Source organism: Debaryomyces hansenii (genome assembly GCF_000006445.2).
Source record: "Debaryomyces hansenii CBS767 chromosome E complete sequence".
Taxonomy (NCBI): Eukaryota; Fungi; Ascomycota; class Pichiomycetes; order Serinales; family Debaryomycetaceae; genus Debaryomyces; species Debaryomyces hansenii.
Window position 1 is genome coordinate 1,096,337 of NC_006047.2, and position 12,289 is coordinate 1,108,625.

Here is a 12,289-nt window from a genome sequence, read left to right on the forward strand (position 1 = left end):
CGATATTAAATTTTTGTTTGACATTTCAACTTGATATTTGACCTACTCATCTAGTCATATCTCATTAATGCATACCGAATGCTCCTTGATAACTTAGTTAATTGCTAAAACGCACAATTATTCCTATCTATTCATTTGGAAATGATTTTTATCATCGCCAAAGGGATTAAATTTGGGCAAAATATTTGAATTGTTGCTAAAATTAATATTCGAATCGTAGTGGTCAAATATACCCCCATTAGTAATATTCGTAGCGGCTGAAGAACTGGAAGTTGGCGGAATGGAACTGTTAGAACCCGAAGATTGTGGTGGCACAGACGAATCCGTATCATTCTTATTACTAAAGCCGTAAAAGTCTCCTTTAATTTCATTCGACAAATGCTTAATCAAATTCTTTAAATTTACCAGATGGAAGTAATTTGGATCGGCCAAGTTTTGGAACTCATTAATGGAAAAATTCAATATTTGCTCGTTTGACAATTCATATTCATTTGGAATATAATTCTTGATTTCGTTCTTTGGTTCCTTTACATCTTCATCTTCATCCATAGTAATATATAATTCTGGTTTATCATATGGTAAAACTGCGCACAACCAAATTCTTGTCTTGTAGATTTTAAATAATTCTTTGATTAATCCTCTAAAGTCTATTCTTTTGAACCCTGCAAAATAATAGAAAATTAATTTTTTGAAATCAGATTGATATTCAACGTTGATTAATTGTAAATCATTATTCAAATTTAATTCTTTGATCTTATTGAAACATGTGATAAATGCCTTCTTTTCTTCCAAGAACTTTCCGCTGATCTTATAAACTTCCTTTGGAGTAGCAAACCTTAATACTTGCTTAGTTGGTAACGTAATAATGAACTCGTTATCCTCATTATTGTGAGAATTTACAATAGACGATGCATTGACCGAAGTCGAATGAGTCCCTCCACTTGGTTTCTTAGCACCCTTCAGTTGCAGCTGCATACTATGTCCTGTGGATTGGATGGAATCAATAATAGTCAAGGATTTAAGATGCTCTAACTTTTTCAAAAAGTTAAATAAAATCGCAAAATTCAAATTGACCAAAGGTTCTAAGATCATCACTAAATCTTTACCTCTATCACCATCAACGATAACTAAATCGTGCTTTTGAAGGAATATATTTGAATTATTAGGATAAGATAATAAATCAAATTTCCCATTTTTATTTATAACAAGACACAAAATCTTGTGATTGAACGTCAAATTGTTCAAATTTTTGATAAACGTTATTAACTTAATAATAACGGGGTTGCTAATTAATTCGTTTAACTGACTTATTATCTTTTCACTGGTTTCCATATTCTGGAAGTATCTAGCAGTTTTCATGTACAAGCTTTTCAAGTTCGAAGACGCAACAATGTACTGGTCCCTTAACATCAAACCGTTCTCCAATTTTATTACAGAGTTGGTCGTTTGCATGGGTTGGGGCGTATAATTCAATGGTGGTGGATATGGATTGAAATTTGACTGAAACCCTACCAACTGGCTAGGTCTTCTGCTCTGGAAATCGTTAAAGTTGGCATTCAAATCGATATTATTGAAACTGTCATTAAATCGACTCATATTGATACTATTATTATTGTTACCACCATTGTTACCACCATTGTTATTATTGGAGTAATTATTGACGGCCGCGAATGTCGCCAACGAATTCTTGTCTTCAGTGCCCTTGTTACCGTTATTACTATACGATGCATGCTCTTGCGACTCATCGGGATGGCCCCCCTGGTTCAAATTCAAGTTCAAAAAATTGTTGTAATTGACCGGCAAGTTGGACCTGGTGAACGATTCAGCCGCATAACTAGGTCTTCTCGACGAAATCGTGCCGACGCCTCCTTGTAATTCAACTGGCAAGTTGAACGAATCGTGCTGTGTTAATGGTCCCTGGTGTCCATACTGACGCATTCCTCCTCCTGGTGCCCCTTGTGACTGGAAATGTGACCCCATCATTGGTGACATCATGCTAGCATTCATATCACCCTGTGCAGTAGACGTTGGCGACTGGGATTGCCCACTCTCCAAATTAGTCAATTTATTGAACAATATGTTGTTGAAATGACTATTTTCGTTGTTTTTATCATTTTCGTTCTTACCATCTTCTGGTTCGACTTCGTTTGCTAAATTCCCATGCGTACCCGCCGACCCAAACTGGTCTTGACCTTTCTCGGGGCGCTCTTGCAAAAAATCGGGATAATTGAAATTCATATCTCTATCTTTACTTCCCTACTATTCTTTACGGTATTTTCTATAACTGTTTGGCTATATCTATCAAAATAAACACTGGATATGAAAAAACCTTTAATTTCGTTTAATCATTCACCGCGAGCTTATGTTGTGACGTTCTTTACAATAAGCTTATGATAAATTTACAACACTATGTACAGGATAGCTCCATTTTCCTCTATTCTGGTTACATTTACACCACTACATTGACTTCTATAGTATACAAAACATATATTGACAAGTACCAATGCTAGCTAATCACCTAGTTGTCAGGTGTGGTTTTTCTCGCGAACCCAGTACCAGCCTTGGGTGGATACTTCGTGTTTGTAGAATCATCGATTGGTTCGCATGTACACCAATTTTCCTTCGGTGTTGGATCCATCACCGAAGCAATGTGATTTCCACACCCGGTCCACGATTTGTAGTCTAAGTTTGGTTAGTACTGTAATGGTTCTGACGTCGAGCTGATACTGTCGCGGTTGACAGATAGAGAGTCTGCCGAAGAAAAATCTGGGGATTAGCGTTCGTGAACAATTACCCCGGGATATACGTTGGATTCCCCACTGCATCTTTTGGGCCATTCAAACTATGATACATACGACAAATAGAACATATTTCACCTCTGCACATCTTGATTGTATTAATTAGGAAGTAGAAGTAAGTAAGGAAACGTAAAACTGGAGAATTGAAAATAGTTCATCTCAAGTATTTATAGCGGAAACGATTCATTGAGTGCGCCGGAACAACCCATATCCATTCGACCGAGGTTCCCCGAAAATTTAGCAAGTAACGGAGAAACATCCCCAAATCAGTGAAAAGGCAGACGACCGATGGTGACGACCCACGGACCTGTGTGTATGTTACTAATATGCAAGAGGCATAATGCTGTGAGTGTTTCGAGTAGTTCAATATGACATCATGCGATGTGAGCGAGCACTGGGGGCGCGCAATAGGTAAGGGCCGTTAGTGCCGAAGAGAAATCATAAGACAATTGACTTGCAGATGGTAGGTTGTCCAGTGTATGGAAATGTAGTAGAATGTTTCACAGCTGTTGTTTGAGTACAAGTTTAGCAAAGCTATGTGGGGACCAGGACCAGAGAAGTGTTCTGAGATTGTCGCGGGTGAGTTACAGAGCGAAGAACCCGATAGGCGGTTTGGTGGACCGAGTCGTTTTGATGTTTGGAAGTCTTGGCCAGTAGGCTTTCTACCAGCGGCAGGTTTGTATGAGAGTCTATTGTAGTTTTGGGACTAACCATAAGATGCTTCTAGGCTTTAGGCTTTTAGGTTTTTGTAGCGGTTTGAGGCAATTAAAAGCGTTTCAAAGCACCTTAGAGTATTTGCAAAGTTTTTTAATGACCGAGGGGTCCTAGGATCACAAGTAGTGATCAGAAGATGCACAACGCTGGTTTCGTTATCAGTAAGAGGTTAGTACTGTCGAAAAATTTCGATGGTGCTGCGAAAGCGTCCGCTTCCAGGAAATCATGGAGTATAGGTCATAGTTCAGCTCTTGACTAGTAGCTCACAGCTGTAGGCAAAGAAAGTGACCGACTATTATTATGACCGTAATATTTGAAAGAAGATTAGAGTTGAAAGCTGGCATGATATGGCCAATCAGGCGAATATGGACCTCAAACTGCACCCAGACCCCTCAGAATCAAGAGTCGAACGATTCAGGAATTCACTGCTAGCCGTCCCATTCTCCAGTTACATATTTAAGTATCCTTTCATCACATGATCATTTACAGTCCTACAAGTTGTTCAAGCTTCTATAAGATCGTAATATTGTAGTATAAAAACCTATAACTCCTGGCTTAATACGTGGCTTCAAAAGTTGCCCCTATATACTACACTTCGTTCGCAATATCACCCATGATTCGTTGAGCAAATAAGAATCCTAACACCCCCCTACTTGCTCACGATGTGCTTCGATAACATCACCGTCTTCCAAATCCAAGTCATCTGGAGTATTGTCTGGGCCAACTCTAGCACCGTCAATTAAAAATCTTAACGTATCCATGGTTTTACCTTGTCTCTTACAGAAAGCTTCCATCAATCTTCTCATTGGGGTAGACCTCTTAATCTTGAAAAAGATTTCAGCTGACCCGTCAGAAACTTTCAAGTTAATATGAGTGTTATCTGGCTTTTCTTCCTTTGGTTGATTTTCGTTATCAGACATGATAGTTGTTGCTATTACTAAAATAAAAAGAAGTATATAATTGTATTGTCAAAATTCATTTATTGACGTTTAGATAATGCGACATTTTACTAATGTCGTGCATACTATCTTGCCACCATAACGCGACATTTTTACATCAATTATTCACTTACTACTTCCTAGAAGCAACTACTTGGTATTTGAAATGTACCAACATGGCATTGAACTCCATGCTTATTGAATAATGACCCAATTTAAGATTTTTAAATAGTACAAGCTGAATGGGATACTAATTAAGTCTATCTTTAGTACTCTTGGAAATGTGTTTCATGTTTGTTTCAATCATGTTTAGCTCTGTATTATTATATTTAAATATATATTCCTATCGTATTCTTATGTTCAAGGAATATATAATTTATGTGAATGAAGAAAAAGAGATATGAAGAAACAATTCTTGAACTATTACGAGATACTTTCACAGGTATGGTTCAACAAGTATACAATAATATTAGTCCTTATGACTATCAAAATATATCTATTTACGAACTCAATCCTATCAAATTTGACAAATTTCAAAGCCTACACAGAATCAATATGTACTTCGCTTGATACATATTCTACGGTAATAGCCTCATTGCCAGAGCAGCTATCCAAGGTTATTAACCATATGGTTGCGTCCACTTTAAATAGCATGAAAATGCAATCATTGAAGATGCTAATGACAATAATAACTATCATAAAGCTGTTAATTGTGTTTTACATAGATATATTCTTGGGGACATATATTTGTATCTTGACAGCTGCGATTGGTGGGACCGTCGATTTTGCATTAGATTCTACTCAGCTGGTTCTTAAATCGGTAAACGAAACTATTATTTCAGTAAGCGAAGACATACAAGATGGATTGAATGGACTCCTGAAAGTTATTAATACGTTGCTCTCTGGAGTTGATAAAGTAAAATCCTTCTTTACAAATCAAGACACAGATTCTACTGAATACGTGGATAAAGTTAATCTATCTATAAAAGCATTGCAAAATATAAAAATTCCCAATTCAGTACTTACAGACATCGATAATTTTAAAGACAAAGTACCAGATTTCAACGAATTACAAAATACATCGAAGCTTGTAAGTAAACCTTTTGAAATAATAACTCAGGAGCTTAATGAACTGGCTCACTTTAAAAACATCACGGTGGACCAATTGAAGTTAGCAAGCACTCCACCTGTTAATTTTTGTTCAAACTCGTTAGATATAGACAAGTTCTATTCTAACTTAGCCAAAAAGGTCCAGTTCACCTCAAATATAATTATAATTGTTTTACTTATCATGGCAATGTTTGCTATTGCCTCGTTAGTTGTTGTTGAATATTTCAAATGGAGAAAATCCCAAAGAATGATAAATGAAATACTTGCAGATAAGAATCAAGAATCATATTTTGTTCTGACAAGGAACATAATGAATAAATATAATAGCAGCTTAATTTATTATATTGAAAAATTTGTCACTATACCGCCTTCTAGAAAAGATAATCTATACTGGTTACTATCTTATATTACAACGCCCTACTCGTTAACGGTGCTCATTATTGGTCTTGCTGGTTTATTTACAGTGATGCTACAATTCATTATCCTCCAAATCATCTTGAAAAGCTTTAAAAGCCTAACAACAGAATTGACCGGGTTTAAGACTCAAATTATTACTTTAATGGATAACGCAACCTCTAGTTACATAAAGGAGACAAATAGTTATATTGGATCACAACAGAAACTGATAAATGATGAATTGTTTGGTAATATAAGGACTGCATCAACGTCGGTAAACTCAACTATAAATGATTTCCTAATGAAAATGAATACTACTATTAACTCAGTATTTGCTAATACACCATTTAGTAAGCCGGTTAATACATTAGTATATTGTACTATTGGGAGAAAACTCATTAAGATTGAACAAGGATTAACATGGATAGTTGAAAATTTGTCAGTATCTCTACCACAGTTACCCAAAAACTTAACCGAAGACTTTATGACTAACTATTCCAAAGATAATCACGGCATTCATAAGCTCACCGATAACGTCACGAGCGGCATTACCTTCTTACTCGATACATATAAGAAGAGTTTGCTTATTGAATTGTATATATCCTCTGCTATACTAGGAATCTGGATTTTGCAAATAATTATAGGACTCACATTAATATGGTATAGAAGCTCCTCAAACTGCAAAGCACGCAAACCTGAAAAGATACAAGGGGAACCAACGATCGGAAACCCTAAACCCTTGACAACAGAACAAAGAAAGGAATATGGTTATCCTCATATAGATCCCTTTAATGAAAAGGTTGACGCGAGTTCAAGTATATATTCGTTGTAATGGTTGCAAAATTTTAATAGCAAAATAAACATATATTTAGAATACAAATGACTATAAAACAATCTATGATACATACAAGAACACAATTATTACTTTTTGATTGGGGCTGGCTTTTTCCAATAATATTGCTTATGAGTTCTTCTACATGATCTTAAGCCACCATGTCCTTTGATACTGGAGACTAACTTAGGTCTCTCAGTATCATCATCATTTTCAGGCATATAATAATATTCCTCTTCTAATGGTTTACCAGCAGCATCTTTGCCTTCTCTATAAATGATACCAATCGATTTGACATTGTGTAAAATAACTCTGAGCTGTTTCAATGATAGTTCGGAGGTAATCGCACTTATAGTATTTAAAAAGGATGCAGGAGTCGAAGATAACCTAGAGAATGCAAGATGGTTGACTAATATATTGTTAATTTCTGGAATATTTTGAATACCTTCAATACAAGATTGGTCAATCTCAACTTTTTGTGGCTGTTGCGATTTCTTCTTCTTTTTCATTGGCTTTTGGGGTTCTTCAGAATGTGCCCTTCTCTTTGGGGTATTAGGTTTACTGAAAGTATTTGATTTATCACCTAATGGTGTTGTTGGCATTTGTACCACCTCCCCTGTTGTAGGCGTCGATTCTTTTATAAACATATCGACATTGTTTGAAGAATCATCATTTGAAACTTGTGGCTTTTGATCTTGATGTATTTCAAAGGGCTTGAATCCTAATGCCTTTTTGATTGAGGAATCTGAAAAGTTACGTTTGATATATGAAATTGGAGTCGACTCTTCTGAGGTACATTTAAATTCCGTCTTTGACGGAGTATGGGGCAATGATTGTAGGTTAACGTGATCCGGGGTATGGTAAACAGGCTTGACGATTGTTGGACTACTGTCAACCATTGTTTCAGCAGGTTTAGTTTTATTAATTAAGACAGGGGTCTCGTCATCAGTTAAGTCTTCCTCATCTTCAACCGGATTCAACAATATTAAGTTATTGCGGATTTCAATGAGAACGTTATTCAATTTTGGTAAAGTGACCGACTCGTTTCTGTTGACCACAAACTCGGTATGATTCGATTCCAACGTTATCGTACGTGGGGTAACGGTGAGTCCTAAACGTTCAAGACCATCGACAGATAATGGTGCACTCTTGTTCTCCATCAATATGTAATCATTTTTGTTATTGGTGCCATAAACTACGCATGGCTTTGGGATTCTCATGGCAAACCCGTTATAACCCAAACAGTGCAAGTTCATCTGGTTCGTGTGCTGGTCGTATGAAATAGATATGTGGGTTCTCGAAATTGTCTTATCCTTAGCATTGAGATAAAAATCACACGCTTTCGAAGATCTCCCAATCAACAACGAAGTCTTGTTGGTAAGTAATGGCACTCTTAAAACCTTGGCATCAGGATCCAATATATTGAAATCCCTGTTTATTTTAACCTTCTGTGGCTTCTGTTGCCCAAAAGTATTTTCTTTACGTTGTTTTGCTGGTGTTGACAGTACCAAGTTGAACGAAACTGACTTTTTGGGCTTCACTGACAAATTGACCTCATCCTCATCTCCTCTGCCTAATGACGAAGACCGACCCACACTAGACGATGGATTAGGCGTAGGATAGTTCACTCTACCCCTGTCTACCATGCCCTTTTCACCTTTGCTCCCGATCGCAAACGGATCGTGCTCCTCGTCGTAGCCGCCACTGCCACTCATCAACGGCGACGATGGTGGAAATTGATAATTACTACTCATTTATATGTCCAATATAACTAGTCGCCAGGTATCGTATTATCCTAATAGATTGTGTGTATCGATAACTATGCGAATCAGAATTAATGATATTAATGACTTGTTTATTCTGGTACTTGTCTGCTACTTTGTTTAGAAAATTTGCGGCTGGGTCTGGTATGACCATATGTTTTGCGCTGACTATATGACCGACAAATGACCGAATGTTATGCAGTTTACCCACCGACTGTCACGCTTCTTCTCGTATGAATCAAAACAATCACTCTTTCACGACTGATTCTCCTACATAACGTATACTTGCCAATCGTCCTTATTACTGGTGTACTGACGGTTTGTTTGTTTGTTTGTTTATATCTGTCTGTATGGACGCGCTGAACAAACGCGTTTGCATAACCTCAGGGTAAAATGCCCGATAAAATGACAGCAGTAGAGTTTAGCCGAGGCCCACCGAAGGGCTGTACCCCCCAACGATCTTGTCATTTAAAAATAAAACAGTCACATATCAGGTGATATGACCAGGCGAATATATATACGTCACACAAAAAGCATTGGACGATTTCTCACAAAAAGTTGACCGAGAGTTACCCGACCACACGTGACAAAACATCAAATTTTCACTACTACGCACCAAGCCAGTCGTAGTAGGTATTGTAAGTGAAAATTTTGTAAAAGAAGGTTAGCATAGTTTTGATCAAATAACTACATAAATAATTAGACAACATGAGTAGTATGTGAGGATCTATATGAGTCTAACGTTTCTAAAACGATAGCAGACCACTACTTGATTTTTGAATGTGTATGAAGTATTGAATGAGCGAATACAGAGATGAGATGATGACAGAGAAGAAAAATGGATGAAGACATAAGATAACAGAAGATGGACGTTGAATAATGGTGGAAAGCGATACATCCTAATTTTAAAAGAGAGTAATAAGGAGAATATGAATCAGGGGCAAATAGAAGGAATATGAATAGGAGATAAATGGGACATAAATCGTCATTAGTACCGTACACATTCATACAGATAGAGTGGATAAAACACACAAAATAGTAATACTAACACCTTTAATAGAAGGTACTCCATCTTTAGGTAAACGTCACAACAAGTCCCACGTTTTATGTAACAGATGTGGTAAGCGTTCATTCCACGTCCAAAAGAAGACCTGTGCTTCTTGTGGATACCCAGCTGCTAAATTGAGATCTCACAACTGGGCTACAAAGGCTAAGAGAAGAAGAACTACCGGTACTGGTCGTATGGCTTACTTGAAGCACGTTTCTAGAAGATTTAAGAACGGCTTCCAAACCGGTGTCGCTAAACCTCAATCCGCTTAAATTAAATGATTATTTACAAGACAATTAATAAATAAAGAATTTTAATGTAATAAAAGGTTGCTTTTTATTCGATGTTAATTTATCATTAAATAATTCACAGATTATTTGATTTTCGTTATGTATTGAAGTTTACGTATATCATAAATAAAATATTTGTATCATATCTGGTGCTTGTTTGAGAATATATTTTGTAGATCAGTCATCGACTAGGGCCATTTCGTCAAAGTTTAAGTCTTCATTATTCATGTTGAAGTACAAATTATCCGCTTCCTCATGGGTGACGCAGAGGTCCAATATTTCCCGGGCTACTTCAATGGTATCGGTTTCGTATGGGAACTCTAACCCGTTGGCCAATTCACTTTCGATATCTGCAACCAATTTGCCATCAGTATGTAGGTTACTAAATGTTATATGGTTTATCTCGCGTGCTTTTCTTTCGCAGTCATCGTTGAAAACCAGCTTGTCGTACTTGTGCTTGCTTCTGATTTCCAAAAGTAGACTATGTGCTTCCGCAGATAACGAGTTGGATCCAAACGCAATCCTCAGAAGTATAACAAATATTTCGTATAAGGTTTCAGGATAAATCAAATTATTTAAACCTCGAACCTCCGAAGAAATATAATTGAGAATTCTAACTAGCACGGCTATAATTTGAATCCTCAAGTATATCGTCTTAGATCTAGGAGACCTCATTATGAAGACCTGTTCAAACCCTATGGTTCGAACAATGGACTTGATATATTCCTTCAGTTCAAATATCTGTGTACTTGACTTTGTGACAATAAAAGACTCTAACAAAGTAGCAACCTTTAGCCTTAGATCAAGAACATGGTACTCATGATTTGATTGTACTTCGAATGCTAGTTGATTCATTTGTGAATCTTTGCTGGTCAAGTTACTTTCTTTTTTGATTGGTACCATTCTTTCTTGTAAATATTCATAGGGTATAGGGCAAGGTCTAGATATCATTGAATGATTTAGTAGCGTTTCGGACGTCGGTATTATAGAGTCAATTTTGTTGAAATCAATGTTGTTTCCCATTATCCTATTTAATCCATAGAACATAAAATCATCTTTAACAGGTAATTCAATAAGAAATACTTTTAAAAGAGAATTTATTATCGATTCATCCAGTATCTTATTAGGTGTATCATTATATGCAAATGTAGTTTCACTTATTGATGACATTAATATTTCAACAAAGTTATAAATTAAATTAATCTGAGCAAGATTTTTGAATCTTTCAGTGTTTTCTGGTAGGCATTTTCTAAATAACTCGACTCTAACATAGTTCTCCTTCCAAATGGTTTCAATAAATTTTGCCCCAAAAAGTGAGGATAAAGACATCAATTTTTCTATTATATCAAGACAACATATGAGTGCAAACTTCTCCAAGACCATAACTTGATTAGGCACATCATGATAATTTATGAAATCTTCCTCATCTTGACTTGAGTCTAGTAAGAAAGTAAAATTTAGTGCTAATTTACAAATTGATTCCAATAATGATTTAATAGATGTTTGACTAACTGCAGATGATCGGAAATTCAATGACGCATGTATCAAGGCTAGCAAAAACGGAATTGATAATATGAGTTTCTTCTCCAAAAGAATATCTACCAAGTCAGATAAAGTTTGCGTAAATTCGGCAACTAATTCATCCAATCTCAGATTTTTCTTCAACATGAGATATTCAGTAATGGCAGTAGATAATGGCATTTTCGCATGTGTTTTAAAGTCATGCACCAGAATATCAATATCCACGTAGATCTTGCTGAGATAGTTAAGTGTCGATCGTTTACTTCCATTTATACAATGATTCCAAATATGATCAGTAAAGAGCGACGCATCATTTTGTATCTTGATAATCTTTTGAGGCAATATCGGCCTTAATTCTGTCTCCGGTTCGATAGATTCTGCACGCTCGTGCTGATATCGTGTTCCATTCGCTTGCTGTGTATCCAGAATAGGCATCACGTCTATATCCATCATCGAATCGTCTGCCCTACTAGGAAGCTTTCTTCTTTTTAATGCTGTTGCACCCCTAAGCTCATTGTTCAAGAATTTCCTTTCATCTTCTAACTTTTGTACCGTGAACTTAAGCGCTTTCAATTGTTCGTCATTTTGTACTTTACTAATGTTATGTGATTCTTTCAATTTATTCAAGTCTTCCTGCTTTTGATTTTGCAATTGTTGAAGCTGTGCTCGAAGTATGGCAATCTCCCCGTCTGAACGGTTCAATCTAGCTTGAACATCAATGTTGGGTAGCTGTGTACTATTACTATTCTGTGTTGGTTTGTCAATACTATTTGGAGTTGTTACTCGTCTGTTTTGGGTTGATTTGGATTTAGTTAATGCAAGTAAAATTTCATCGTCATCGTCATCAAAATCATCATCTGAAAGCGACATAGTTCTGCT

General features: G+C 36.4%; 8 protein-coding genes across 8 annotated transcripts; 3 read left to right on the plus strand and 5 right to left on the minus strand. All coding sequences in view use genetic code 12, as the record gives it.

Annotated features, from left to right (window-relative positions):
• Positions 1 to 123: 123 nt before the first annotated feature.
• DEHA2E13860g (DEHA2E13860p) lies at positions 124 to 2,238 on the minus strand (the record flags this gene model as incomplete). Its single annotated transcript, XM_459908.1, has 1 exon — positions 124 to 2,238. The coding sequence occupies one exon, from the start codon at positions 2,236 to 2,238 to the stop codon at positions 124 to 126; it is 2,115 nt and encodes a 704-aa protein (XP_459908.2).
• Positions 2,239 to 2,518: 280 nt separating this feature from the next.
• Positions 2,519 to 2,886, minus strand: DEHA2E13882g (DEHA2E13882p; the record flags this gene model as incomplete). The annotated part of the gene is made up of 2 exons (XM_459909.1): positions 2,519 to 2,682; positions 2,856 to 2,886. The coding sequence occupies 2 exons, from the start codon at positions 2,884 to 2,886 to the stop codon at positions 2,519 to 2,521; spliced, it is 195 nt and encodes a 64-aa protein (XP_459909.1).
• Positions 2,887 to 3,334: 448 nt separating this feature from the next.
• Positions 3,335 to 3,496, plus strand: DEHA2E13904g (DEHA2E13904p; the record flags this gene model as incomplete). The annotated part of the gene is made up of 1 exon (XM_459910.1): positions 3,335 to 3,496. The coding sequence occupies one exon, from the start codon at positions 3,335 to 3,337 to the stop codon at positions 3,494 to 3,496; it is 162 nt and encodes a 53-aa protein (XP_459910.1).
• Positions 3,497 to 4,150: 654 nt separating this feature from the next.
• Positions 4,151 to 4,432, minus strand: DEHA2E13926g (DEHA2E13926p; the record flags this gene model as incomplete). Its single annotated transcript, XM_459911.1, has 1 exon — positions 4,151 to 4,432. The coding sequence occupies one exon, from the start codon at positions 4,430 to 4,432 to the stop codon at positions 4,151 to 4,153; it is 282 nt and encodes a 93-aa protein (XP_459911.1).
• A 418-nt stretch (positions 4,433 to 4,850) lies between these two features.
• Positions 4,851 to 6,788, plus strand: DEHA2E13948g (DEHA2E13948p; the record flags this gene model as incomplete). The annotated part of the gene is made up of 1 exon (XM_459912.1): positions 4,851 to 6,788. The coding sequence occupies one exon, from the start codon at positions 4,851 to 4,853 to the stop codon at positions 6,786 to 6,788; it is 1,938 nt and encodes a 645-aa protein (XP_459912.2).
• Positions 6,789 to 6,877: 89 nt separating this feature from the next.
• Positions 6,878 to 8,542, minus strand: DEHA2E13970g (DEHA2E13970p; the record flags this gene model as incomplete). The annotated part of the gene is made up of 1 exon (XM_459913.1): positions 6,878 to 8,542. One exon carries the CDS (start codon positions 8,540 to 8,542, stop codon positions 6,878 to 6,880), a length of 1,665 nt encoding a protein of 554 aa, XP_459913.2.
• Positions 8,543 to 9,259: 717 nt separating this feature from the next.
• On the plus strand, positions 9,260 to 9,871 carry DEHA2E13992g (60S ribosomal protein L37; the record flags this gene model as incomplete). Its single annotated transcript, XM_459914.1, has 2 exons — positions 9,260 to 9,266; positions 9,612 to 9,871. 2 exons carry the CDS (start codon positions 9,260 to 9,262, stop codon positions 9,869 to 9,871), a joined length of 267 nt encoding a protein of 88 aa, XP_459914.1.
• A 195-nt stretch (positions 9,872 to 10,066) lies between these two features.
• On the minus strand, positions 10,067 to 12,280 carry DEHA2E14014g (DEHA2E14014p; the record flags this gene model as incomplete). Its single annotated transcript, XM_459915.1, has 1 exon — positions 10,067 to 12,280. The coding sequence occupies one exon, from the start codon at positions 12,278 to 12,280 to the stop codon at positions 10,067 to 10,069; it is 2,214 nt and encodes a 737-aa protein (XP_459915.2).
• Positions 12,281 to 12,289: the final 9 nt, after the last annotated feature.